The sequence below is a fragment of the Bufo bufo genome, chromosome 1, assembly GCF_905171765.1.
Source record: "Bufo bufo chromosome 1, aBufBuf1.1, whole genome shotgun sequence".
In the NCBI taxonomy this organism is placed as follows: Eukaryota; Metazoa; Chordata; class Amphibia; order Anura; family Bufonidae; genus Bufo; species Bufo bufo.
In genome coordinates, this window is record NC_053389.1 from 551,610,169 (window position 1) to 551,636,844 (window position 26,676).

The 26,676-nt window shown below is 42.2% G+C and overlaps 1 protein-coding gene across 1 annotated transcript in view; it reads left to right on the forward strand.

Annotated features, from left to right (window-relative positions):
• Positions 1 to 26,676, forward strand: part of PUS7 (pseudouridine synthase 7) — a 69,179-nt gene that overhangs the window by 14,133 nt on the left and 28,370 nt on the right. Inside the window, exons 5-10 of the mRNA XM_040412626.1 lie at positions 2,956 to 3,100; positions 17,722 to 17,833; positions 18,537 to 18,614; positions 18,997 to 19,125; positions 19,696 to 19,821; positions 19,912 to 19,973. Coding sequence (XP_040268560.1) covers positions 2,956 to 3,100; positions 17,722 to 17,833; positions 18,537 to 18,614; positions 18,997 to 19,125; positions 19,696 to 19,821; positions 19,912 to 19,973 — 652 coding nt within the window. The remainder of the gene's footprint in view (positions 1 to 2,955; positions 3,101 to 17,721; positions 17,834 to 18,536; positions 18,615 to 18,996; positions 19,126 to 19,695; positions 19,822 to 19,911; positions 19,974 to 26,676) is intronic.

The window sequence follows — 26,676 nt, forward strand, 5'->3', positions numbered from 1 at the left end:
TGCGCGGCCGGGAGAAGACTTCAATCAAGATGGAGCCCGCCCCCTGCCGAAACCAGGTAGTGGACAGCGCGCCGGGAGCAGGTAAGTATGAAACTGCGTGATGAGAATACCCCTTTAACATTTGACAGTGCTGATCTTAGGTGACAATACCTAAACCAACTTAAACCTTCCATGTTCTTTTTGTACTATCAAAGGTAAAGGGAGAATTTCTTCCTTTTCCAGCACTTGTGTTAAAAATATATATATATATTTTTTTTTTTCCAAAAGTGATCCCCAGAAATTTCGAGTAGTTCCTTCAAGTGATAGTTGTACCAGAGGGGAGTGCATAGTAAAGATCCCTTAATCCCCAACCATTTTCTAATCGTGTCCCAGGCCTTAGAGAAAAGTGTTCTACTCATCCTATAGTTATAATCTCCCGTAGTCAACTGTCCGGATTCCAATAAGGTAAATATATTATCGTATAATGAGGTGTTTACTAGGGTCTTACAAAGAGAATTTATTTCCCACTCATTCCACAACCACAATTATGCATCGATGAAATATGGGAGGTTTAACCCTCCCAACTCCATTGGTTTATAAAGATACTCCAACTTTAACCTTACTCGCTTCCTTCCCCAGAGTAAATCATTAATAAGTCTCTCCATCAATCTAAAAAACTTCTCTTCGATCCAGATACGTGAGTTTCGAATGACATATAGGAATTGGGTTAAGATTACCATTTTAACTAGGGAAGTTCTATTGGCTCTAGATATGGGAAGTCTGTTTCAGTCCGAAATCTTAGCTCTAATTTTAGTAATTACAGGGGAGATAGTTAACTGCGTGTACTCTTCTATTTTAGGGGAGATCTTCTCACCCAAATACACAATAGATTCAGAAACGGTAATCAAACTTAAAGACCCCTGAGCAGAGAGATCAAATTTATCTAGTAACATCAAAGTAGTTTTTGCCCAGTTAATATCAAATCCAGAAACCTTCGCAAACGTATTGATTACCTGAATAATTCTTGGAAGAGTCTTATTAGTATGGTCTATAAAGAATAGTACATCATCTGCATATAGAGAAATACGATCCTCCACTCCTGTAACCTCGAATCCTTCGATTAAGTTGTCTTGCCTCACACTAGCGGCCAAGGGTTCAATGTACAGTATATATCAAATAGGAGTGGGGAAAGAGGGCATCCCTGACTGGTACCCCTGGACAGTGTAAAAGTTGAGGTTAGACTACAGTTAATATTTAGTCTTGCCACAGGGTAATCATATAAAAGCCGAATCATACCAATAAACCGTTCTCCAAAGCCCATCCTTGCCATAGTTCTCCACAAAAAGTCCCTTTCCACCCTGTCGAAGGCCTTCATTGCGTCCCAACGACCGGATGGAGCAGGACCCCTCGCCCACTACCTGCATATTAGCAAACAGTCTATGAAGATTATGATGAGTGCCCTTGTTTGGAATAAAGCCGTTTTGATCAGGGTGGACAATTGTGGCTATGACTCTAGAAAGTCTTGTAGCGAGCACTTTTGCTATTAGTTTTAGATCGGTATTAAGAAGGGATATTGGTCTGTAGGACTCCATCTCTAAGGGTTTTTTTCTTTTTTTAGGGATTAGTATAAAAACTGCATCTGTCATTGATTCAGGACGTTTACCGTCCCTACAAGATTCAATGAAGACTTGAAGTAAACGTGGCAAGATAAGTTCCCCACATTTTTTATACAGCTCATAAGGAAAACCATCCAAACCTGGAGAGGAATTCCTTAAACTTGCCCTAAGCGCCTCTTCTAGCTCCTGGAGAGATATCTCTCTCTCAAGCGCCTCCCTTTGATCCTGCGAGACCGTAGGGAGACTAAGGGCTCTTTCACACTTGCGTTGTCCGGATCCGGCGTGTACTCCATTTGCTGGAATTACACGCCGGATCTGGAAAAACGCAAGTGAACTGAAAGCATTTGAAGACGGATCCGTCTTCAAAATGCGTTCAGTGTTACTATGGCACCCAGGACGCTATTAAAGTCCTGGCTGCCATAGTAGTAGTGGGGAGCGGGGGAGCAGTATACTTACCGTCCGTGCGGCTCCCGGGTCGCTCCAGAATGACGTCAGGGCGCCCCATGCGCATGGCCCATGCGCATGGATGACGTGTCCATGCGATCACGTCATCCATGAGCGTGGGGCGCCCTGACGTCACTCTGGAGCGCCCGGGGAGCCGCACGGACGGTAAGTATACTGCTCCCCCGCTCCCCACTACACTTTACCATGGCTGACAGGACTTTAGCGTCCTGGAAGCCATGGTAACCATTCAGAAAAAGCTAAACGTCGGTTCCGGCAATGCACCGAAACGACGTTTAGCTTAAGGCCGGATCCAGATTAATGCCTTTCAATGGGCATTAATTCCGGATCCGGCCTTGCGGCAAGTGTTCCGGATTTTTGGCCGGAGCAAAAAGCGCAGCATGCTGCGGTATTTTCTCCGGCCAAAAAACGTTCCGTTCCGGAACTGAAGGCACCCTGATGCATCCTGAACGGATTTCTCTCCATTCAGAATGCATGGGGATAATCCTGATCAGGATTCTTCCGGCATAGAGCCCTGACAACGGAACTCTATGCCGGAAGAAAAGAACGCAAGTGTGAAAGAGCCCTAATAGAGTCCAAGCATGCGTCGGTTCTTTCTCTCACAATGGTGTTATGATAGAGCTCAGAAAAAAATCTGGCTTGTCAATAATTACACCCTGTGCTGTCTGAATCCTTGATATTTCTTTTTTGGGGTCCTGGTTAGATATTACACTTGCTAATAATTTGCCTGGTCTCCCTACTTCGGAGAAATATTTTTGTCCCCTAAAAAAGAGGGTCTGTTTTTGGATATTTTTTTTACAGGTTCTCTTTAATTCACCTTAGCCCTCCTTTTCTTTTGGAAACTTAGTTCCACTTTCTAGTGGTTGCACTGATTTTTTCTGTCCAATTATATTTTCAGGTTGTTGATGACAGCAAACAAAAGAGGACAATTATTCATCAGGCTGTAAAAGGCTTATTCCCTGGACTGGAAACCAAAACTGAGGATCGAGATGGAAAGAAATATATTGTAGCCTACCATGCAGCTGGCAAAAAGGCTTTATCAAGTAAGATCGTATCTCCATGAGACATTTCAATAGTCCCTCCCTTCCATACATCAGCCAGAGAATGCACGACTTTATCATTCCTTTACTGTGTGTGAAATGTCAAACAGTATGCTAGTGCTGGATTCTGGAGGTTTAAAATGTACTGGTTATGCAGAGCATATGCTTTATCTACAAGTGCAGTTATAAATATTTGCATTTCAGTGTGTGTGCACAGGGTGGGCCAGCGTCGGGGTCAAAACATATTTGTCTTCCAAGAACATCCACAAGATAGGTGATAACTTTATAATAGTTGGTGTCCAACCCTTAACCATAACTTGCATGGGGACCCGCCTTGTCTTAATAAAATGGCCATGGTGAGATGGAATTGGTCAGAACAGTGCCTGAGCATGCTGCTGCCAGTGCTCAAGGTTTCCCCATTCTAGCCATTGGCAAAGACCTGTCTGTTGGGACCACATTAATCTAACATTTATCACCTGAGTTGTGAATTGGTGACAAATGTTATTATTTAGTGACCAAAAACATTGCTGTACACATATTGCAGATTTAAGGTACTAAAAGATGGTACCTGCTAAGGAGATGAGTGGACACTGTAAACAGCAATTATGTGCTGGCAGAGTCTGTGATCGGTAGTAACGCCGATCAAAAACTTTTAACCCATCTGAGCAGTTGTTACAGGAGTCGGATGTTCCCATTGACAAGTGGCTCCAAAACCACCCTTCCCCCGCCCCCCCCCTCCCCAATGATATTGTGGGAGCTCTTCAGTTACTGTAGAAGCCGAGAGCTTTCTGAAAGCTTTCAGGTCTACCATAGTAAGGTTCCTATTGAGCCCTTAGGCTCGATAGAAACATAGGTATTTTACTACAGACTGCACTGGTACACTATTGTAGTCTATGGTATATGCAAACTAGAGATTACATGTTCAAACCTCAAATGTGGGATGAAAAAAGTGGGGGGCCATTGAGAAAATCAAAATGACCGAATCAGTTTTTTTGGTTGATTTTGCCTTTAAAAAAATAAATAAAATGCTCATGGTGTTGATAAAAACTAAAGATTGCGCTCTATGGTAGAGCTTTGTAGACATGCCCTGTGACCTGTAGAGGTTAGTATGGAGTACTACTTTGAATGATGGATCCTGTGTTATTTATATGTAGGTGATATCGGTCATTGTAATTTAGCTTGTAAGATGAGATGACTGGCGTAAAATGATCTGTACAGAACAAGGTGTGGCGCCTATTAGGCTTAGTGGAAAACTGCAGGATTTTAGGGTTTTTAAGTAGATATTAACAAGGAAAAATAATTTTTCCTTATTTTTTAGGAACATCACCAAAAATTCTGTAAGAAATGTTTAATATAAAATGTAATTTAAATACCGGTAGGTCATTTTCTGATGACACATTACCTTTAGGCCTCTTGCACACGACCGTATGGCTTTTTCAGTATTTTGCAGTCTGCAAAAAAACTGATTCCCCTGATAGAACAGTACTATCCTTGTCCGTTATGCGGACAATAATAGGACATGTTCTATCTTTGAACAGAAATACGGAAATGGAAGGCATAAGGAGTACCTTGGTTTTTTAGCGGATCCATTGAAATGTTGAAATGCATAGTTCCGTATACAGGATGCAAAAAAAACGGAACGTAAACAGGAAAAAAAAAAAAATTGTGTGCAAGAGGCCTTAAGTTGAGGGTATTTTTGGGCGCAAAGCAAATATTACATTGAATTAAATGGTGTAATCTTTGTAATTTAACCGCCTCCGGACCGCCTAACGCAGGATTTCGTTCCTGAGGCGGTCGATTCATTCCTCCTAGACGCATATACGCGAGATTTCCTGTGAACGTGCGCACACAGGAGCGCGCGTTCACAGGAACTGCAGGTAAACAAGCTGATCTACAGCCTGCCAGCGGCGATCATTCGCTGGCAGGCTGTAGATCCGATTTTTTTTTTTTTTTTTTACCCTTGAAAGGTATATTAGACGCTGTTTTGTTAACAGCGTCTAATTAATATACCTGCTACCTGGTCCTCTGGTGGTCCCTTTTGCTTGGATCGACCACCAGAGGACACAGGCAGCTCTGTAAAGTAGCACCAAACACCACTACACTACACCCCCCCCCCCCCCCCCCCCCATCCTGTCACTTATTAACCCCTGATCACCCCATATTAGACTCCCTGATCACCCCTCTGTATAGCTCCATTCAGGCGCCCGTATGTGTTTTGCGGATCCACGGATCCGCAAAACACGGACATCGGCAATGTGCTTTCCGCATTTTGCGGATCCGCACATTGCCAGAACTATATAGAAAATGCTTTTTCTTGTTCGCAATTGCGGACAAGAATAGGACATGTTCTATAGGCTCTACAAAAAAACGCAGTGTTCGCCTGATCAGGCCTGATCTTGTGCGCACACTTGCGTTCAGTCCGCCCCACCACAGTGCCAGAATTTTTTTTTTTTTCTGATCACTGCAAAAACACCGTAAAATCGCTGCGGCGCTATAAAAAGATCACTTTTGAGGGGCATGGCGAGTTCATAGAAGATTTATTTATTTTTTGTCGGAAATTTTTTTTCTTTTTTTTTTTCTTACAAAGTCTCATATTCCACTAACTTGTGACAAAAAATAAAATCTCACATGAACTCACCATACCCCTCACGGAATCCAAACGCGTAAATTTTTTTAGACATTTATATTCCAGACTTCTTCTCACGCTTTAGGGCCCCTAAAATGGCAGGGCAGTATAAATACCCCACATGTGACCCCATTTTGGAAAGAAGACACCCTAAGGTATTTCGTGAGGGGCATGGCGAGTTCATGTAAAATTTTATTTTTTGTCACAAGTTAGTGGAATATGAGACTTTGTAAGAGGAAAAAAGAAAAAAAAATTCCGCAAACTTGTGCCAAAAAAAAAAAATATTATAGGAACCCGCCATGCCCCTCACGGAATACCTTGGGGTGTCTTCTTTCCAAAATGGGGTCACTTGTGGGGTATTTATACTGCCCTGGCATTTTAGGGGACCTAAAGCGTGAGAAGTAGTTTGGAATCCAAATGCGTAAAAACAATGCCCTGTGAAATCGTAAAGATTCTCATTGGAATTTGGGCCCCTTTGCGCACCTAGGCTGCAAAAAAGTGTCACACATGTGGTATCGCCGTACTCAGGAGAAGTAGGGCAATGTGTTTTGGGGTGTATTTTTACATATACCCATGCTGTGTGAGAGAAATATCTCTGTAACTGACAACTTTAAAAAAAAATGATACAAAGTTGTCAATTTACAGAGATATTCCTCTCACCCAGCATGGGTATATGTAAAAATACACCACAAAACACATTGCCCTACTTCTTCTGAGTACGGCGATACCACATGTGTGACACTTTCTTGCAGCCTAGGTGCCCAAAGGGGCCCAAATTCTAAAGAGCACCTTTAGGATTTCACAGGGCATTTTTTAGGCATTTGGATTCCAGACTTCTTCTCACGCTTTTGGTCCCCTAAAATGCCAGGGCAGTATAAATACCCCACAAGTGACCCCATTTTGGAAAGAAGACACCCCAAGGTATTTCGTAATGGGCATAGTGAGTTCATGGAAGTTTTTATTTTTTGTCACAAGTTAGTGGAATATGAGACTTAAAATAAAAAATTTCCGCTAACTTGTGACAAAAAATAAAAACTTCTATGAACTCACTATGCCCACCATCGAATACCTTAAAGTGTCTACTTTCCGAAATGGGGTCATTTGTGGGGTGTTTGTACTGTCTGGCCATTGTAGAACCTCAGGAAACATGACAGGTGCTCAGAAAGTCAGAGCTGCTTCAAAATGCGGAAATTCACATTTTTGTACCATAGTTTGTAAACGCTATAACTTTTGCGCAAACCAATAAATGTACACTTATTGCATTTTTTTTTATCAAAGACATGTAGAACAATAAACTTAGAGAAAAATGTATATAGAAATGTAGGTTTTAAAAAAATTATTTACAACAGAAAGTGAAAAATTTCATTTTTCTTTTAAGAAATTCGGTCAATTTCGATTAATAACAAAAAAGTAAAAATGTCAGCAGCAATGAAATACCACCAAATGAAAGCTCTATTAGTGAGAAGAAAAGGAGGTAAAATTCATTTGGGTGGTAAGTTGTATGACCAAGCAATAAACGGTGAAAGTAGGGTAGTGCAGAAGTGTAAAAAGTGGTCTGGTCATTAAGGGTGTTTAAGCTCGGGGAGCTGAGGTGGTTAAATCATGTTAAAATTCCTCTGACAGGATTTCCTTTTATAGCATCTCTGGTAATTGCTGTATAAACTACAAATACTAACAGGACGTATAAGTGAAAACACTATAGGTATTCATACGATTTGAATGGTAAAAATTTGGAAAAATATTTTCAAGGGGTTGTCTCACTTCTGCAAATGGTATTTATAATGTAGATAAAGTTAATACAAGGCACTTACTAATGTATTGTGATTGCCCATATTGCTTCCTTTGCTGGCTGGATTAATTTTTTCTCACATTATACATTGCTCGTTTCCATGGTTACGACAACCCTGTAATCCAGAAGCGGTGGCCGTGCCTGCACAATGTAGGAAAAAGCGCTGGTCTTTCTAGTGGCTGGAACCGCAGGAGTGTGCATAGGCCAGCACTTGACTGGATTGCAAGGTGGTCGTAACCATGAAAACAAGCAGTGTATAATGTGATGAAAAAATTAATCTAGCCAGCAAAGGAAGCAATATGGACAATCACAATACATTAGTAAGTGCCTTGTTTTACCTTTCTCTACATGAAAAATGCCACTTGCTGGATTAAGACAGCACCTTTTTAATACCTGCTCGCACTTTGACATACAATTGTTGTGGTCCTCAAGATCTCAACAGACCTCAACACCTAAGTGATTTTACAGAAAGAGGCCCGGAGGTCTGCCATGAACATGATCCTGGAAGGCCCCACCTAAAGCAGAGCCTCCTATGCTACCTGTCAGTATAACACTGACCAGTATAAGGCTCCATTCACACGTCCGTGGTGTGTTGCGGATCCGCAACACACCCGCCCGTCACACCTATAGAAATGCCTATTCTTGTCCGCAGCTGCGGACAAGAATAGGACATGTTCTATCTTTTGCGGAGCTGCGGACCTAAAGATCGGGGCCGCGCTCCGCGGATGCGGACAGCACACTGTGTGCTTTCCGCATCCATTCCGTCCCCATAGAGAATGAATGGGTCCGCACCCGTTCCGCAAAATTGCGGAACGTATGTGGACCCATTTGCGGACGTGTGAATGGACCCCAATTCAGAGCCATAAAGAACTACCGTATATGATTTAAATGAGTTGTCTAACATAACTGAAAAACTAAAGGGAATTTGTCGTGATCTTAGATTATCTGCAGTACTATATAAGTAGTACTGCGGATAAGGAGTCCAAATCGCTATTTTTTTTATTTTTGACCCTTTTTCCCCTGCTCCTCAGGGCTCAAAGCTGAAATACATAGTCCAGGCTGCTGTGTCGCACTATCATAATGAAGAGAACTCCCATGGGTGTGCAGAGCAGTCCCGACAATATACACTGCCTGTCCAAAAAAAAAGTTGCCACCAAAAAAAAGCCTTTAGCTTTGATTACAGCACACATTCGCTGTGGCATTGTTTCGACAAGCTTCGTCACAAGATTTATTTCCATCCAGTGTTGCATTAATTTTTCATTAGTGGCAGGCCAATATATAAGAAATGAGCAATAGTCAGTAATAAATGCATTTTAAAAATACATGAATATTTTAAAATAAAAAATAGATTTTGTACACTCAAAACGAGCTTTAAAATCATCACAAAAAAGTAAAAAAAAAAAACTGTTAAATATATAAAAGTTTAAATCACACTCTTTCTGTATTATATTTTAAAAAATGTAACGTTTGGTGTGTAAAAAAAATAAAAAATGTAACGTTTAAATAAATTTTTACACTATTTAGACATAAACACTCTATACGTATGGGGTATCGTTGTAATCATACTGACCCAGAGAATAAAGGGCATGGGTCAGTTTTTCCGCAAACGTAACGCCAAAAACCCGTAAAATTTGAGTAATTGCGCTTCCCGCTACATTGTATGCCATAATAAATGGTGACATTAGAAAGTACAACTTGTCCCACAAAAAATAAGCCCCCCATACAGCTATGTGAAAGATAATATAAAGAAGTTATGCTCAAGGAAGATAGAAAAGAAAAATGGAAACACAAAAAAGAAAAACCCTTCGGTATCCTAAGGACACATGCCTGGAATCTGATCGTGTGAATCAGATCTTGTGGTTTGGTACTGAAAAAAATATATTAGTCTGCATGCATTCTGTATACAAGCATAAGATTTTCCAAAATGTCATTAGGGAATGTTTCTATTCAGTTATGCTTAGATCTTTTTGATTTTGTATGAAGCAAGATTTAGGGATTTTGCTGAACGAACTGTAAACATAGTATTTAACGGGTTTTCCAGTTGTTAAAAGTGACCTATTAGATCGGTGGAAGTCCTACCGCTGGGATCTACGCTAACCCCAAGAACGGGTACCCTGTACCCCTCGACGCAGTCAAAATGAACAGCGTGGCCTGTCGAGTATGTTCACTGCCACTCCATTCATCTCTAGAGGAGTTCCAGAGACAGCCGAGTACAGTTTGCATTCCCAACCTGCCTCTCCGTTCATTTTGGAGGGCTCTGAGAGGTAGAAGGTACATGATCAGTGGGAGTCCCAGCGGTAGGACCCCCACTAATCTAAGGGTCCATTCACACGTCCGCAAAATGGGTCCTCATCCATTCTGCAATTTTGCGGAACAGGTGCGGACCCATTCGTTTTCAATGGGGCCGGAATGTACTGTCCTAATCTGCACTTCCGTTCCGCCAAAAAAATAGAACATGTCCTATTCTTGTCCGCAATTGCAGACAAGAAAAGGCATTTTCTATGAGAGTGCCGCCGATGTGTGGTCCGCAAAATGCAGATCCGCGAAACGCATATGGACGTGTGAATGGACCCTAAGAGCTGTCCCTCTGTCCTGTGGATAGAGGATAACTTTTAACAGCCAGAATATCCCTTTTAATGATTGATCTGTCTCAGTCTTTATTATAGTTTTACTGCTAAACTTACTTTTAGAGGACATCTGTCATTTGTTGCCCATAGTTAAAGGATAACTGTTATTTTTATTTTTGCTAAAGTGTAGGGCAAGTGATGGGTAACAATTTTGCAATAGACTTTTATTAGCCAAAACGTTTATTTTTGGTAGAAAACTGGGACTGAAATGGCCCTTAGCAGCACTCTTCAAAAGAGCGTTGCTAAGGGCCATCCGTCTCCGATTAGAAAAGACGGGCTGTGCAGCCAGACGCTATGCTTCTGCCTCCCGTGCTTCCCTGGGAGACAGAAGGCTGGGCACAGGAGTCTTAGGAGTTAAAATTACATTTTATATTCTCCCTTTCTTTGCAATCGAATGCTCTGTTACATTCACTGACCTGCGATCCCTGTGATAATACAGTCCTGATCAAAAGTTTAAGACCACTTGAAAAATGGCAAAAAATCTTATTTTACATTGTTGGATCTTAACAAGGTTCCAATTAGAGCTTCAACATGCAACAGGAAGAAATGAGTGAGACAAAACATTTTTTGAGCATTCAATTAATTGAAAATAATGATTAAACTGAAACAGGCTGTTTTTAAGCTGATCCAAATTTTAGGGCCACATGCCTTTTAAAAGGCCAAATCTGTGCAAAGATGTGGATTCATTGTCATTTTCTGTCAGGTAGTCACACGTTGTGATGGCAAAGGCAAAAAATCTCTCCCTTTTTGAACGTGGTCGGGTTGTTGAACTGCACAAGCAGGGTCTCTCACAACGCTCAATCGCTGCTGAGGTGGGATGCAGTAAGACTTGGAATTTCTTAAATGTTCCTGAGGGTTTTGGAACAAAAAAGTCAAGTGGAAGACCCCCAAAAATTTCATCCGCACTGAGCCGGAGGATCCAGTTGGCTGTCCGTCAAGACACTGGACGATTCTCAACCCAAATTAAGGCCCTTACTGGTGCTGGTGCTGACTGCAGCCCCATAACCATCAGACGGCATCTGAGACCGAAGGGCTTCAGAAACCAAAAAAAGTCTTCAAAGACCTCGTCTCCTTGAACTCCACAGAACTGCTCGTTTGGACTTTGCAAGAGAGCACCAAACATGGGACATTCAAAGGTGGAAGAAAGTTTTATTCTTTGATGAGAAAAAAATTAACCTTGATGGTTTCCAACGTTACTGGCATGACAAGCCGATCCCACCTGAGATGTTTTCTACGCGCCATAGTGGAGGGGGCGCCATAATGGTCTGGGGTGCTTTTTCCTTCAGTGGAACAATGGAGCTTCAGGAAGTGCAGGTGCGTCAAACGGCCGCTGGCTATGTCCAGATGTTGCAGAGAGCATTCCTCATGACTGAGGGCCCTCGTCTGTGTGGTAACGACTGGGTTTTTCAACAGGACAACGCTACAGTACACAATGCCCGCAGGACAAGGGACTTCTTCCAGGAGAATAACATCACTCTTTTGGCCCATCCTGCGTGTTCCCCTGATCTAAATCCAATTGAGAACCTTTGTGGATGGATGGCAAGGGAAGTTTACAAAAATGGACAACAGTTCCAGACAGTAGATGGCCTTCGTGCGGCCGTCTTCACCACTTGGCGAAATGTTCCCACTCACCTCATGGAAACGCTTTCATCAAGCATGCCGAAATGAATTTTGGAAGTGATAAACAATAACGGCGGAGCTACTCATTACTGAGTTCATGTTTGGAAGTTGGATTTCTGTTTTTGGGGGGGGGGGGTTTAGTTTTTTTTTTTTTTGTTTTTTTTTGTTTTTTTTGGAGGTTTGGTCCTAAACTTTTGATCAGCTGAAAAACAGCCTGTTTCAGTTTATTCGTTGTTTTCAATTAATTGAATGCTCAAAAAATGTTTTGTCTCACTCATTTCTTCTTGTTGCATGTTGAAGCTCTACTTAGAACCTTGTTAAGATCCAGCCATGCTAAATATGATTTTAACTCCTAAGACTCCTGTGCCCAGCCTTCTGTCTCCCAGGGAAGCACGGGAGGCAGAAGCATAGCATCTGGCTGCACAGCCCGTCTTTTCTAATCGGAGACGGATGGCCCTTAGCAACGCTCTTTTGAAGAGTGCTGCAAAGGGCCATTTCAGCCCCAGTTTTCTACCAAAAGTAAACGTTTTGGCTAAATAAAGTCTATTGTAAAATTGTTACCTATCACTTGCCCTACACTTTAACAAAAAAAAAATGACAGTTATCCTTTAAAGGGGTTATCCCACCTTCTCATTTCCATGCCGTGGCTGCTCTCTCTTGTTCGAGAAACTGCTCAGTCAGGGGGCGTTTACTGACTCCGCCTCCTTGTTTGGCGTGCACGCTCCCGTGTGAGCAGGAAATCATTCGCTCAGCCGCTGCAGCTACAAGCACAGGAGAACTAGCAGGCGCAGAGAGTTCTCTGCAAAAAAAAACACAGGACGAACTAAAGGAATCCACCGCGCAGGCGCGAAAATGCGCAAGCCCGAGAGTCAGGTCGGGCTGCGGCAAATGCTCCAATGTTGCTGGAGTGGCCGTAACCTATAACGACCGGCAGTAAACAAGGCTACAAAAGAAGGTCAAATATATAAGAAGGGAGGACGAATTTCTAATAACTTCTATTGGGTAAGTTGATACTGGTGTCAAAAACTACACAATTAGGCAGACTTCAAAAGATGGGATAACCCCTTTAACCATTCACAGCACCGATTTCATTTTTAAAGAATATGAAATGAAAGCTGTGATTTGGTTGCTATGGACAGCAAAGACAGTTTTTTTTCTTTGACAGTTTCATTAAGAGGGTGTCCCATTTCCTATATTGATGACCTATAGCAGACGGAGTGTAACCGCTCCTTCCCATTGAAGTGAATGGGACGGCGTAGCTGTCGTTAGACCTGCTCACCGCTCCGATGGCGAGCAGGTAATCGGTGAAGAGAATGCAGTGCTGTTTTCTCTTTAAACAGTTGAACTGCCGTGAGGCAGACCCCCCCCCGACGATCTGATATTGATGACCTATCCTGAGGATGGTCAATATAGGATACTGGACAACCCCTTTAAAGTCCTACATTTGTCCCTTTTGATTCTGTTCACTTCCTCTTGATAAGTAAAATTATAAACCTCTATGAATTCAGTGGAGATATTTTTCTGTGAGCAGTGGATAATATTTGTATTCTTTGTTAATCATTCTTTGCTTTCTACACCGGACAATTTTTGTAAGGATTAATTTTCCACCCCAAGATCCACATCAAACACTGCTTCATACCAGCGTCCTAGTGATTCTAATGGGGATCCACGCCATTGTTCATATGATGCAGATTTAAAAGCCACAGTAAGAGGAAATAAAATTCCATTCTCTCCACAGTTTGTTTGTGGATACTGTGGTCATACATTGATTATCCCCATTGAAAGGGGCTAAATGTGCGTGTGGATCCGCAACATGTACAAATGCAAATCTGCTTCAGAAATTGGAGGTTCTGCCCCAAATGTCTACCATAGTGCACCTTGTTTGGGTGATTGTAGGGGCTTGTGTCACTGTGTAGACAGCCTGGGATGTGGCGGCTAATGTCCCCAGGACCATGTTTTTGTGAATAAAGTCATAGTACATTTATGGTACCAAAAAGGCACTACTACAACTTGGTCTGTGACCTCACTCTGTCCTCCACAGAAGGTTAGCAAGATGTAGGAGGCAGATAGAAACCGGTATGGTTGGACGAACCATCTACGCAGGTTTTGTTGTAGTCAGTAAATAAGTAAGGGTATTGCTTCATGCCTTAAAGGGGTATTCCCATCTCAGACAATGGGGGCATAATCACTGCTCCGCACCTATCTCTGAAACAAAGCCGGCCGTATTTTGAGAATCCCCATGGAAATGAATGGGAGTGCACCATGCTTGCGTGGCCATATGCCCCCATTGTCTGGGATGGGAAAACCACTTTAATTAAAGATAGTTGCTTAACATGGTACTTTGTGATATGTGAATTAGCCAGCTGGGTGCTGTAAATTTTTTTTAAAGGAGTTGTCTAGCAGTATTTAAAAATCTCGGGTCCCTTCTTTCAGCAGTGCATGTCGGGATCCCAGGGTTTCAATCATTCACATAACCACTCAGAGTGGTCACTTACTTGATGGATGTGGGGTCACCACTTCCAGTCCTGTCTGATGGGACTTATAAGCCTGTCTGCTCTGCCGAGAATTCTAAAAACTATTGGGCAACCCCTTTTAATATGGCATTTTTTTACATTCTCTTTGCCACGCGCATTTAAATCTACTTTTGTATTCCCTTTGTTTTTGTCAAAATATATATAGGCCTCTGCATTTTAACTAAGAATTTGTTTTGTGTATCTGGTAACATACAGGCGATCTCTTTCTCTGGTAGTACAGCTTCACACTGTCCTGCTATTGCTTAGTACCTGAACTTGCAATCAGCAAGACCATAAGAATGAATGATGTGACTCTGCATGCCTTAAGCATGAGATGTTTTGCATGCAAGCAAGTAGTGTTGCACTCTTCTAAACTACCATCAGTTTTTCATTGATAAATATAATTGCCATCGTTCCTTGGGAAGTGTAGAAGTCTTGCATTTGTGATATGCATGTCTTCTCTTCCATAGGTGTAGTAATGATAACCCCTTTACTAACTGGCTAATTTTAAGCAATTGCAAGTCCCTTTACAGAGGACCAGATTGCCGTAGCTGGCTCGGTTTCCTAAAAGTACTGTGGAAAATGACTTCAGTCTAGCACCTAAGGGTGCTTTTACACAGGCCAGTTATCAGGAACGTAAGCTTGTAGGAGCACTTGCTCATGATAATTGGCCTGTGTAAATGTGCCGGCGACACAGGAAGATGCGGAATAGCAGTTTATTACGGGTATGTGCATGGCACCCTCACCCACGTACTTTTCCTGCGTAAAACTTTGCTAGGTATTTATTTGCATTGTGAGTGAAGCACTTTTATGCATTCATCTTCCTAGCCCACTTGTCACATCATTTAGGATTTCCTGCTGTGAAGGCAGCATGCACCTGTATATTAATAGAAGCAACGGGATGGATTCTCTTAAAGGGCATGTGTCAGCAGATTTGTACCTATGAAACTGGCTGACCTGTTACATGTGCACTTGGCAGCTGAAGGCATCTGTGTTGGTCCCATGTTCATATGTGCCCGCATTGCTGAGAAAAATGGTGTCTTTAATACATGCAAATGAGCTTCTAGGAGCAACGGGGGCGTTGCCATTACACCTAGATGCTCTGCTTTTCCTCCAATGGCTGCGACCTCCTCTTCTCTTTTTTTTTTTTTTTTTTTTTTTTTAAAATCAGAATCATTTTTATTGATTATCAATTAAGTTATTAACAAAATAAAGATTTGTATACAATAACAAGATCCCGTCAGTCTATCCATCAAGTTCCCAACAAAATAATGGACCCATCACTATAGTAACATCGAGTCGCCGTAATATAAGTTACATAGACAGAAACTTGATATTGTTAAGATACAAGACGTTACAAAAATGCTAAATAACTACTTAACATCCTACCAACCAACCTCCCCCCTTTGCTTGATCCTGCAGAGATAATTACATCATTTTTATTTATTAATCATATCTCAAAAAGGCCATTTCAATAAGAACTGATACTAAAGCGAGTATGCGACCTTCCCCAGTAGACCGCTTGTGTTAAGGTAAGTGGCCCAGTAGGTATAGTTGCCCTCTTATGCAATCTCTTGTCAGTGCTAATGAAGCCAAATTCCCAGCTTCCAACCAGCCCCTCCACATTGACAGGAATTTGTTTGGACATTTTGGGTGGATTTCCCCGTATCCAATGTTTAGCCATTAAAACCCTCGCCTGAAACAGCATTCTGTGCATACATAGGGACGTTTTATCGTCTATTCCTGGAGAATTCAGTATACCCAATACACAGACTCTGGGATCATTAGGTAATCTTATCTGAGTCGTTACGGCTATGATTTCACGTATATCTTCCCAATATTTTCCCAATTTTTGGCAATTCCACACCATATGAAGCAATGTCGCTTCTGTTGCTCCACAGTGAGGGCAAGTGGAGTCTGGTCGTGCGCCTATTTTAAATATAAATTTTGGGGTTCTATACACTCTCTGTGTATTAGATATAGCTGGGACAGTCTCTGAGATTTGTTGAGTGTAAGACTAGTAGTTAAGGCCAGAACATCAGTCCATTGTTCTTGAGATATTGTCCCCATATCTTCTTCCCATTTTCCTTTTACCACCAATGGGGTTGAGGGGGCATTGGCGTCAAGTATAAATTTATATAGTCTGGATATCGGGCCTTTGGCGGACCTGCCCTCCAGTAGCTGTTTCACCACAGGAGGAGAGACAGCAATTACTATACCCCTTGGAAATTGCGTTTAACATGCATGTCTGGCTGCGCCCTCTCCACTTTGATTGACAGGACCAGGCAGGTGTGGTGATGTTTTCACTGCCTGGTCCTGTTAAAGTGCAGAGTGACTGGCAGTTGCAGAGGAAGCTGAGCCTCTAGGTGTAATGGTAACGCCCCCATTGCTCCTAGAGGCTCATTTGCATATACTAAAGCATCATTGCGGGCACATATGAACATGGGACCAGCACAGATGCCTTCAGCTGCCAAGTGCAGATGCAACAGGTCAGCCAGTTTCATAGGTACCAACCTAATGACAGATGCCATTTTAAATGTGGTGTGAATAGATTTGAAAGTTTTTATCCTAGTCTGAAAACTATAAAGCAAACCCATTTCAGTAAAAGAGTATATAGAAAGACTGAGCACTCACCAGCTGGGCCAATGGAAGACCAAGAACAAGTGTATATATTATATAACAATATCATTTATATAATATATACACTTGTTCTTGGTCTTCCATTGGCCCAGCTGGTGAGTGCTCAGTCTTTCTATATACTCTCATACGTTATTCCATTTATGACTGGGTGAGTCATAACAGACTTAGCAGCACCCATTTCCATAGCCGCATACAGAGTGAGCCACCATACCTTGATCACCATTTCAGTAAAATACAGATGACTGTGCATTATCCTTTAACAATAAGCCACAGGACGTCTTGAGAATTAAAGTTCCTGACTGTTTTAGAAAGGGTTCATTCTCTCACAGCCTGTTCCTGCTTCTAAGACCATTGCGACCTGCCACGCATTTGCTGGAAGCCATTGTATCCTAAGAAAGTGGAATGACCATGCAGCCATAGTTACCTTTGCATGTCCACCCCCAATAAACATTGAAAAGACGTAGAATTTAAACCTTACTTTCTTGTGCTCTTAATGCTATACACTCGGACAGAGGTCAGAACGCTTTCAGGTAAGCAAAGCTGGCGTTTCATGCCCCTGAAAACAAATGGAAATGCCAACACGCACTTTTAACTGGCGAGATAAAAACAGTGCCATTTCTTTGTCAAAAATTGTGCAAGTTTTCCATATTTTGTGTACTTTTAATAGACCCTTGTGGTTTTTATTTGATTGCATTAGTCTACTTTCCAATACACTGGGTATCCTATCCTTTCCCTAAAGGTCAATGTAAGGTTACCACATGAAGTTTTTTTTTTATCTTCCAATATATCTTTTTTTTCTCTATTTTAAGATCCACGTAAACATTCCTGGCCAAAATCCAGGGGGAGCTTTTGCCATTTTGTGCTGTACAAGGAAAACAAGGACACGATGGATGCCATTAATGTGCTCTCCAAATTTTTAAGGTCTGTGCCTTTTAAAATTTTCAGGGCTGGTAGCAACCATTTTCCAAAGGATTTGAATGTTTGAAGATTTAGCCACTAAATGGACAAAACTGTATCCCCTTACAGGGGCCCGTACTGTCCCTTTTAGGTATTTGGTGGTAAAAGCTTAGAATATATGGTATCTGAGATTTTACATGTTAAAGAGAGTCTGCTAGCATATTTCTCGATGCAGGGCTGCTGGTAGCTATAGGTAGGGCAGGAGGTAATGCACAACCGTAGTGCTGAAAAAATAAAATTTGGATCCCACTTGCACCGCACCCGCAAGTGCACTGGCGGTGTGCCCGCAAGCTGCAATGCTTCACGCTCCGTGTATGAGCCGCTCCACAGCTCCTCCCATCTGCTGTGAGTGATGGCTGTGGTACCTCTCATACATGGAGCCTGAAGCCTGGCAGCCTATGGGCTCTCTTTCGGTGTACACTTGATTTCTTTTTCAGCATTAAAGTCAGGGATAGAGTTGTGTATTAACTCCTGTCTCCTGCCCTCTACTGAGAGCTGTCAGCAGTTTTGCTTTTATAAGCATTGTAATAAACTACTAAAAAGTGCAGATGGTAGTTTCATTACAATTCGTATGTGACTGTGAGGCCATATTTATTGCAACATGATCTGTACCAGTAGAGTAAAATGAAAGTCTTATGTGCTATCACATTGTTCCATTTTGCCGCAGGGTTAAACCCAACATATTTTCTTACATGGGGACCAAGGACAAAAGAGCTATCACTGTTCAAGCAATTGCTGTTCTTAAGTAAGTAGTTGAGTCACCTTAATGTACTACTACATCAAAGTGGTTGTGTAGGAACAGCGGCAGACTCTAGCTGCACAGTCACCAGCTGCACTCCCGCCTCAACCGGCAAGATTGGAGAGAATCGGGTGACGTGTACCCAAGAATGATACCTAGAAAATGTCCATTGCAGGGCAAAAACTAAAAGTAGCTTATGGTGACATAGAAAGGTGTAAGGAAAGAACTATTTTCTTTGTTGAAAGGACTGGCCAGATGACATGACAGTGTAATTGATCATACAAATCCAGTTATGCTACAGCCCTCTGCAGAGAGATCCCTCAGCACTTAAATGGATTTGTTTTATAATATGATATTGAATAGTGCATGCAATATATTTCTTTTACAGAATAACAGCACAGAGACTGGCCCATTTAAACAAATGTTTAATGAACTTCAAATTGGGAAACTTTACATACCAGAAGAATCAGCTGAAATTGGGTGAACTTCAAGGCAATCATTTTACAGTTGTTTTAAGGTTAGCTATTCCATGAATGTCTGGTTGACATGTTTGTGTTTTTTTTGTTTTTCCACATGGTTTTGAGCTGTTGAATTTAACCCCAGCAGGCTGCGCCTTATGGCGCAGCCTGCTGGAGTACACTCAAGACAGTCTTGGGGCCTACACTAGGTCCCAGCCAGCCTATACACACATCGGCACCCCGCGATCGCCGCAGTACCAGCTCTCTGCTGCATGGGGGACCCGTGTAGTGCTTAGACTGGGCCGCCGTGAAAAGGCCTATTGGTAGTCACTAAGGGGTTAAACGTGGCAAGACCTGGTAGTTGTGAGCACAGTGACTAAGTGGAATGACAGCAAGAGGTGCACAAAGGCAAATCTCTACATGGACGAATCATCTGATAAGAAGAATGGAGTGTCTGTAAATTAAAGATAGTTTATTGCGTATAGTTCGTATTGCAGACACGAATAGTCATTTCTAGTAATGGGAGTGAGATTGAGCATAATAGGTGTCTGTATTTTGCAGATCTGTGGTTTGGGGGACGCAATATTAAAACGCAACCATGAGTTTAAATATTTAACTTGTTTTGGCAGAAATATTACAGGAACACACGAACAAGTGGAACAAGCCATGAGCTCTCTCAGTGATATTGGATTCATAAATTATTATGGTATGCAAAGGTTTGGAACTACTGCTGTTCCTACTTACCAGGTGGGAAGGTAAGTTACAACATTTGCTACCTACATATTTTGCTTTAGAAACTGCAGTTCTGAGCTCCTTCTTTTTATTATTTTTTTTAAAAATTTTAGGGCAATTCTTCAGAGTAACTGGAATGAAATGATAGATCTGATCCTGAAACCAAGGCCTGGAGGTATGAGCAAGCATTTTTAAAATGTAATCTTAAAGGGTTTACAGGTTTGGAAGAACATGTTTGATTTCCTTCAGAAACAAGGCATCACATGTCATGGGTTGTCTGGTAGGGTAGCTACGTTCCACTGAAATGATGTGGCTGAGCTACAATACCACACACAACCTGTGGAAAGGCGTATCACTTTTTTGGTACAATACATCCATTTCTTTTTTTTTTTTCTCTATAACCCTGGACAGCTCCTTCTATGGTTCCCCATCCCATAAAGTGATTGATTGCATATCATAAGAATATGCCATCACTTCACAAACAATGGGACACCCTTGATCTTGAAAATGAAGGGACACGGATTCAGCGCTGTGGCTTCTTCACTGTAAAGCTGCGTCCCAGCACTGCACCGTTCAAGTGAATAGGAACACCGCTGTGCAGGGAAACACCGTAAAGGGGCTGCTGCACTGTAGACTGTTCATTCTCATGATCGTGGGGTGGGTATCCCAGAACAATCATAAAGTGACGGCATATTCTAGTGACATCTTTTTATGATGCGGGAATAAGCATTTTGTGGTTACTGTATTCAATTTGTTTTAAAGATCACAGAGAAACTGTGCTCTCATGAGAAATCATGTTAATGTCTGTCTGGCTAACACTTAAAGGGAACCTGTCACCTGGATTTTGGGTATAGAGCTGAGGACATGGGTTACTAGATGGCCGCTAGCACATCCGCAATACCCAGTCCCCATAGCTCTGTGTGCTTTTATTGTGTAAAAAAAAACGATTTGATACATATGCTAATTAACCTGAGATGAGTCAGAGCTTGAAAATATGACTCTTCTCTGGTCACACAAGTAAGATATGACTCTTTTATGTTAATTTGCATATGTATCAAATCATTTTTTTTTTTACACAATAAAAGCACACAGAGCTATGGGGACTGGGTATTGCGGATGTGCTAGCGGCCATCTAGCAACCCTTTAAACTTGCGGTATTACTGTCGTAATTTTGCAGTCATTAAATATCGGCTTATCAATGGTATTTCGGCTGCCGCTACATGTGTTCATAGCCAAAGTGACTATGCCAAGTGATTAAACACAATTGGCTCAGACACTACAATCTATGTGCAGTGCCAGATATTTACAGATTTGAAAATAAATTAAATTTGTTTTTTTTCTTACTGAATTTAACCTTGCTACTGGTGACAATAATCAATTAAATTAGCAATGTATAGCCACTAAGGCCCCCTTCACATAGGTGTCGCGGGTGAGGGCCGGATGTGATGCAGGTGCGTTCAGAGAAAATCGTGCGAGTAGGCACGCAATTTCAGTCAGTTTTGACTGCAATTGCATTCCGTTCAGTTTTTTCCGCACGAGTGCAATGTGTTTTGCACGCACGTGAGAAAAAGCTGAATGTGGTACCCAGACCCAAACCCGGACTTCATCACTGAAGTTCGGGTTTGGGTTAGGTGTTCTGTAGATTTTATTATTTTCCATTATAACATAGTTATAATGGAAAATAATAGCATTCTTTAATACAGAATACGAAGTATGTCAATTGAGGGTTAAAAAATAATAAAAACATAACTCTCCTCATCCACTTGATCGCGCAGCCCGCATCGTCTTCTTTGTTCTTCTTGAAAGACCTGCAAAAGGACCATTGCTGACATCATGGCGCTCACCACGTGGTGAGCGCGCTGACGTCAGCGCAGGTCCTGCTGAATGAAGATAAAAGGTTCTTAGCTGCAGCAGAAAAGACACTCTTCTTGAGCTGTCATTCTTGATATAAATCTCGCAGGGCAATGAATGGGGAGATCTCTGGATGCACATGAGGTACAGGGCTGGTTCTAGCTTTGTTAGAGACTGTCATGTACTATATGATGTCTGATTTTCATTTTTTACATTGGTGATGGATAAACCCTTTAAGTATTGTATTAAAGGTAGCTGATGCAGTTATTGGGGCGTTAGTCATGATGAGTCTCCCGCCCATCTCCTTCAATACGACCTCCCCTCTGCCTGCATCACATCGCCCTTTAGTGTCCTGATTTACATTACTTTAGAGCAGGGGTCAGCAACATCCAGCACTTTAGGTGTCATGAAACTACATCTCCTATCATGCACACTTGGCTGTTCTCTTTATTCCCACAGAAGTGAAAGGAGCAGGCTGAGAGTTGTAGTATCACAACAGCTGGAGTGACAAAGGTTGCTGACCCCTGCTTTAGAGATTAGACAAAGCCAGGGTAGGAATAGCTGGAGAATGCACAGTACAAATGATTATTTAGCTGCATACAGTAGTTCTATCTTGTCTGAGTTATAAGAAAACTCCAAATGTGATAAAATACCAAAAGAACATCTACTCACCACTTAGTCCCCCAGACTGTGCAATCTGGTAATGCAGCCATAAATCACTTCCATCTTCCATCTTCCATCATCTGCTACTTGCACATTTACTGGCTGTATATTAAAGAGATTTTCCCATGAACAATATCCTATTTGAATGTATAGGCCATGCATTTTATCTGTAGTAAGTTATTAGTTAAGCTACTTTCACACTGGCTTTCCGTTTGTGAGATCCGTTCACAAGCGGTCCAGAACGGACCAGTTTTTTCCCTAATGCATTCTCAATGGAAAAGGATCAGCTCAGAATGCATCAGTTTGCCTCCGTTCAGTCTCCATTCTGCTTGCAGCGTTTTGGTGTCCGTCTGACGAAACTGAGCCAAATGGATCCGTTCTGACACAATTTAAGTCAATAGAGACGGATCCGTTTTCTATGAAACAATAGAAAACGGATCCGTCCTCCATTGAGTTTCAATTGTGTTCAAAACTGATCCGCCTTGGCTATGTTAAAGATAATACAAACTGACCCATTTCCTTATTGCAGGTGGACATCAAACTGTTGGCGAAGGTATTGGCTAACCGTTTGAACCTTGTGATTAAATCTGTAATCCACTCTGATCAAGCCGGTTTCATACCCAACATGTCAACGGCAGTGAATGTTAGACGACTGTACCTGAATATTCAGGTGGGCCAAATCCATGCGTCGGATGCGACGGTCAAGTCTCTGGACGCGGCCAAAGCATTCGACAGTGTGGAATGGTGATATCTCATTACTGTACTAAAGGCCATGGGATTCGGGTCAGGGTTTATTGGGTCCAGTTACTATATGCATGCCCTACTGCTAGACTACAGGTGAATGGCAATCTTTCTGACTCTGACTTTGAATTGCACAGGGGGACTAGACAGGGGTGTCCTCTTTCACCGCTATTATTCGCAATCGCTGTGGAACCTTTGGCAGAGGCTCTCCGAAAGGCAGAGGTGATGAAGGGTATCACTTGTGGTTCAGTAACGGAAAAGGTCGCTCTCTAGGCGAACGACCTTTTGTTATTTCTTGATGACTGGACTTCCTCTCTGCCAGCAGCTATGCAAATCATTAATGATTTTGGGTTTCTCTCTGGCTTGACTATTAATTGGGCAAAGTCAATGCTAATGCCTTTGGGAAATACTACACAGACAGATCATAGTTTTACTGCGGGTTTGCAGGTTGTACCCTCCTTTAACCCCTTAGGGACGCATAACGGTACGGCATGTTTCCCGATTCCTTAAGGACCCATGACGTACCAGTACGTCATGTGTTGTTCCGATCACCGGCTGGCGGTGATCGGAACACTATTCCTGCTCAAATCATTGAGCAGGCACCACGGCTAAATACGCGGGGGGGGGGTCCCGTGACCCCCCCGTGTCGGCGATCGCCACAAACCGCAGGTCAATTCAGACCTGCGGCTTTTTATTGTGCGGGCGGCGGTAGTCGGCGGTGCCATCGGGTCCCCATGGGGCTGTGGGGGGGAACACGAAGGCATGGAAGGCAGCACGCCGCCTTCCGGTGAAGAGCCTGTGAGATACAGGCCGGAAGCTGTATGAGTAATACACACAGTATTACTCATACAGCCAATGCATTCCAATACAGAAGTATTGGAATGCATTGGATTAGACCCCCAAAAGTTCAAGTCCCAAAGTGGGACAAAAAATAAAGTGAAAAAAAAAGTTTTAAAAATAAAGTTTTCCCCCCAAAAAATTAAGTTTCAAGTAAAAATAACCAAAAACGTCATTTTCCCCAAATAAAGTTAAAAAAAAAATGAGCCCCTACCTGAGACAATCGCCCAAAGAAAATATATATATGGCTCAGAATATGGAGACACTAAAACATGATTTTTTTTTTTTGCTTAAAAAATGAAATCATTGTGTAAAACTTACCTAATATGTATACTTTTTTATTTTTTATTTATGTATCGCTGCGTCCGTATCGACCGGCTCTATAAAAATATCACATGACCTAACCCCTCAGATGAACACCGTAAAAAATGTAAAATAAAAACTGTGCTAAATAAACCATTTTTTGTCACCTTACATCACAAAAAGTGTAATAGCAAGCGATCAAAAAGTCACACGCACCCCAAAATAGTGCCAATAAAACCGTCATCTCATCCCGCAAAAATCATACCCTACCCAAGGTAATCACCCAAAAACTGAAAAAAATATGGCTCTCAGACTATGGAAACACTAAAACATGATTATTATTTTTTTTGCTTCAAAAAAGAAATCGTTGTGTAAAACTTACATAAGTATACATATTAGGTATCGCCGCATCCGTGACAACCTGGTCTATAAAGATATCACATGATCTAACCTGTCAGATGAATGTTGTAAATAACAAAAAATAAAAACGGTGCCAAAACAGCTATTTCTTGTTATCTTGCCGCACAAAAAGTGTAATATAGAGCAGCCAAAAATCGTATGTACCCTAAACTAGTACCAACAATACTGCCACCCTATCCCGTAGTTTCTAAAATGGGGCCATTTTTTTGGAGGTTCTACTCTAGGGGGGCTTCAAATGGGACATGGTGTAAAGAAAAACAGTCCAGCAAAATCTGCCTTCCAAAAACCGTATGGCATTCCTTTCCTTCTGCGCCCTGCCGTGTGCCCGTACAGCTGTTTACGACCACATATGGGGTGTTTCTGTAAACTACAGAATCGGGGCCATAAATATTGAGTTTGGTTTGGCTGTTAACCCTTGCTTTGTTACTGGGAAAAATGGATTAAAATGGAAAATTTGCTAAAAAATGGAAATTCAGAAATTTCATCTCCATTTGCCAATAACTCTTGTGGAACACCTAAAGGGTTAACGACGTTTGAAAAATCCGTTTTGAAGACCTTGAGGGGTGTAGTTTCTTAGATGGGGTCACTTTTATGGAGTTTCTACTCTAGGGGTGCATCAGGGGGGCTTCAAATGGGACATGGTGTCAGAAAAAACAGTCCAGCAAAATCTGCCTTCCAAAAACCATATGGCATTCCTTTCCTTCTGCGCCCTGCCGTGGGCCCGTACAGTAGTTTACGACCACATATGGGGTGTTTCTGTAAACTACAGAATCAGGGCCATAAATATTGAGTTTGGTTTGGCTGTTAACCCTGGAAAAAAATTATTAAAATGGAAAATCTGCCAAATTTTTTTTAAATTGTATCTCTATTTTCCATTATTTCTTGTGGAACACCTAAAGGGATAACAAAGTTTGTAAAATCAGTTTTGAGGGCTTCCGGTTCCGGCGCCGACATGAAGAGAAGCATGCATTGAGAGCTCCGTCCTGAGCAACACTGCTTGCCGTGCAAATCTCCTCCAAACGACCTGGTCAGCGATATAGACCGGACACGCACAACACCGCTTCGGTGCACAATCAGTCTATGGACCGATACGTTGTCCAAATGGGGAGCAAATCCAAGAAAAAACAGATGAAGCCTGGGAAGGCGCGAACTGACAACACTATGGCGCAGCCACCGGATGAAGAGGCATCAACACTGGCAAACAGAGAGAGGAAGGAGGATGTCTATACCCAAACCCCGCAGGAGGAAAAAATTAATATTGACTACAAATACCTTGCGGTGGAAGTGGCAACACGTATTTTACCAGACCTACAAGAAACGCTGTCTTCCACGGTGGTGCAGTCGTTCAACGACCTAAAAGCAGAGGTCGCGCAACATGACACGTGGCTGGAAATGCTGGAGATGAAAATGGCGGCGGTGAAATGCGATTATGGGGAGGTACGCAACAGTTGCAGCGAGCTCTGTCGGAAAATGCCAAATTATGGGATAAAGTAGACGACTTAGAGAACCGCTCTCGAAGGAGCAACTTGCGTATAGTGGGCCTCCCTGAAACTGTACAGGCCAAGGAGCTGGAGATCATTTGCGCCCGTGAAAGGGCTTTGGGTCTCGCGTCCAGCTGCAAAGTTGAAAGAGCGCATAGAGTTGGCCCACTTAATCCGCCATATGAGACTGAAAAGCGTGAAAAGGCTCCGAACGCCCCCCGAAACAACAACAGGGCACGCCAAGTAATCGTTTAATATCTAAACTATGCAGACAAGGCGGCCATATTAATAGCGTTTAAACAAAATGGAAGAGCCATTACCATAAGAAGCCACCGTGTGCTGATCTTTGGGGACTTCTCTGCGGAAGTGACCAAAAGCAGAAGGGCCTTTACCCCACTCTGTTCTATGTTGTTCAAGAATCAGGTCAGATTCTCTCTACTATTCCCAGCGACCTTGCGGGTCTTTTTCCCTGACAACAAAACGGAGTCGTATACAGACCCGGAGGAGGCGGTAATCGCTCTACAAGATATCCACAAAATGATGAAAAGGCTACCAGCCATCACTTACAAAGAAAGAGAACCT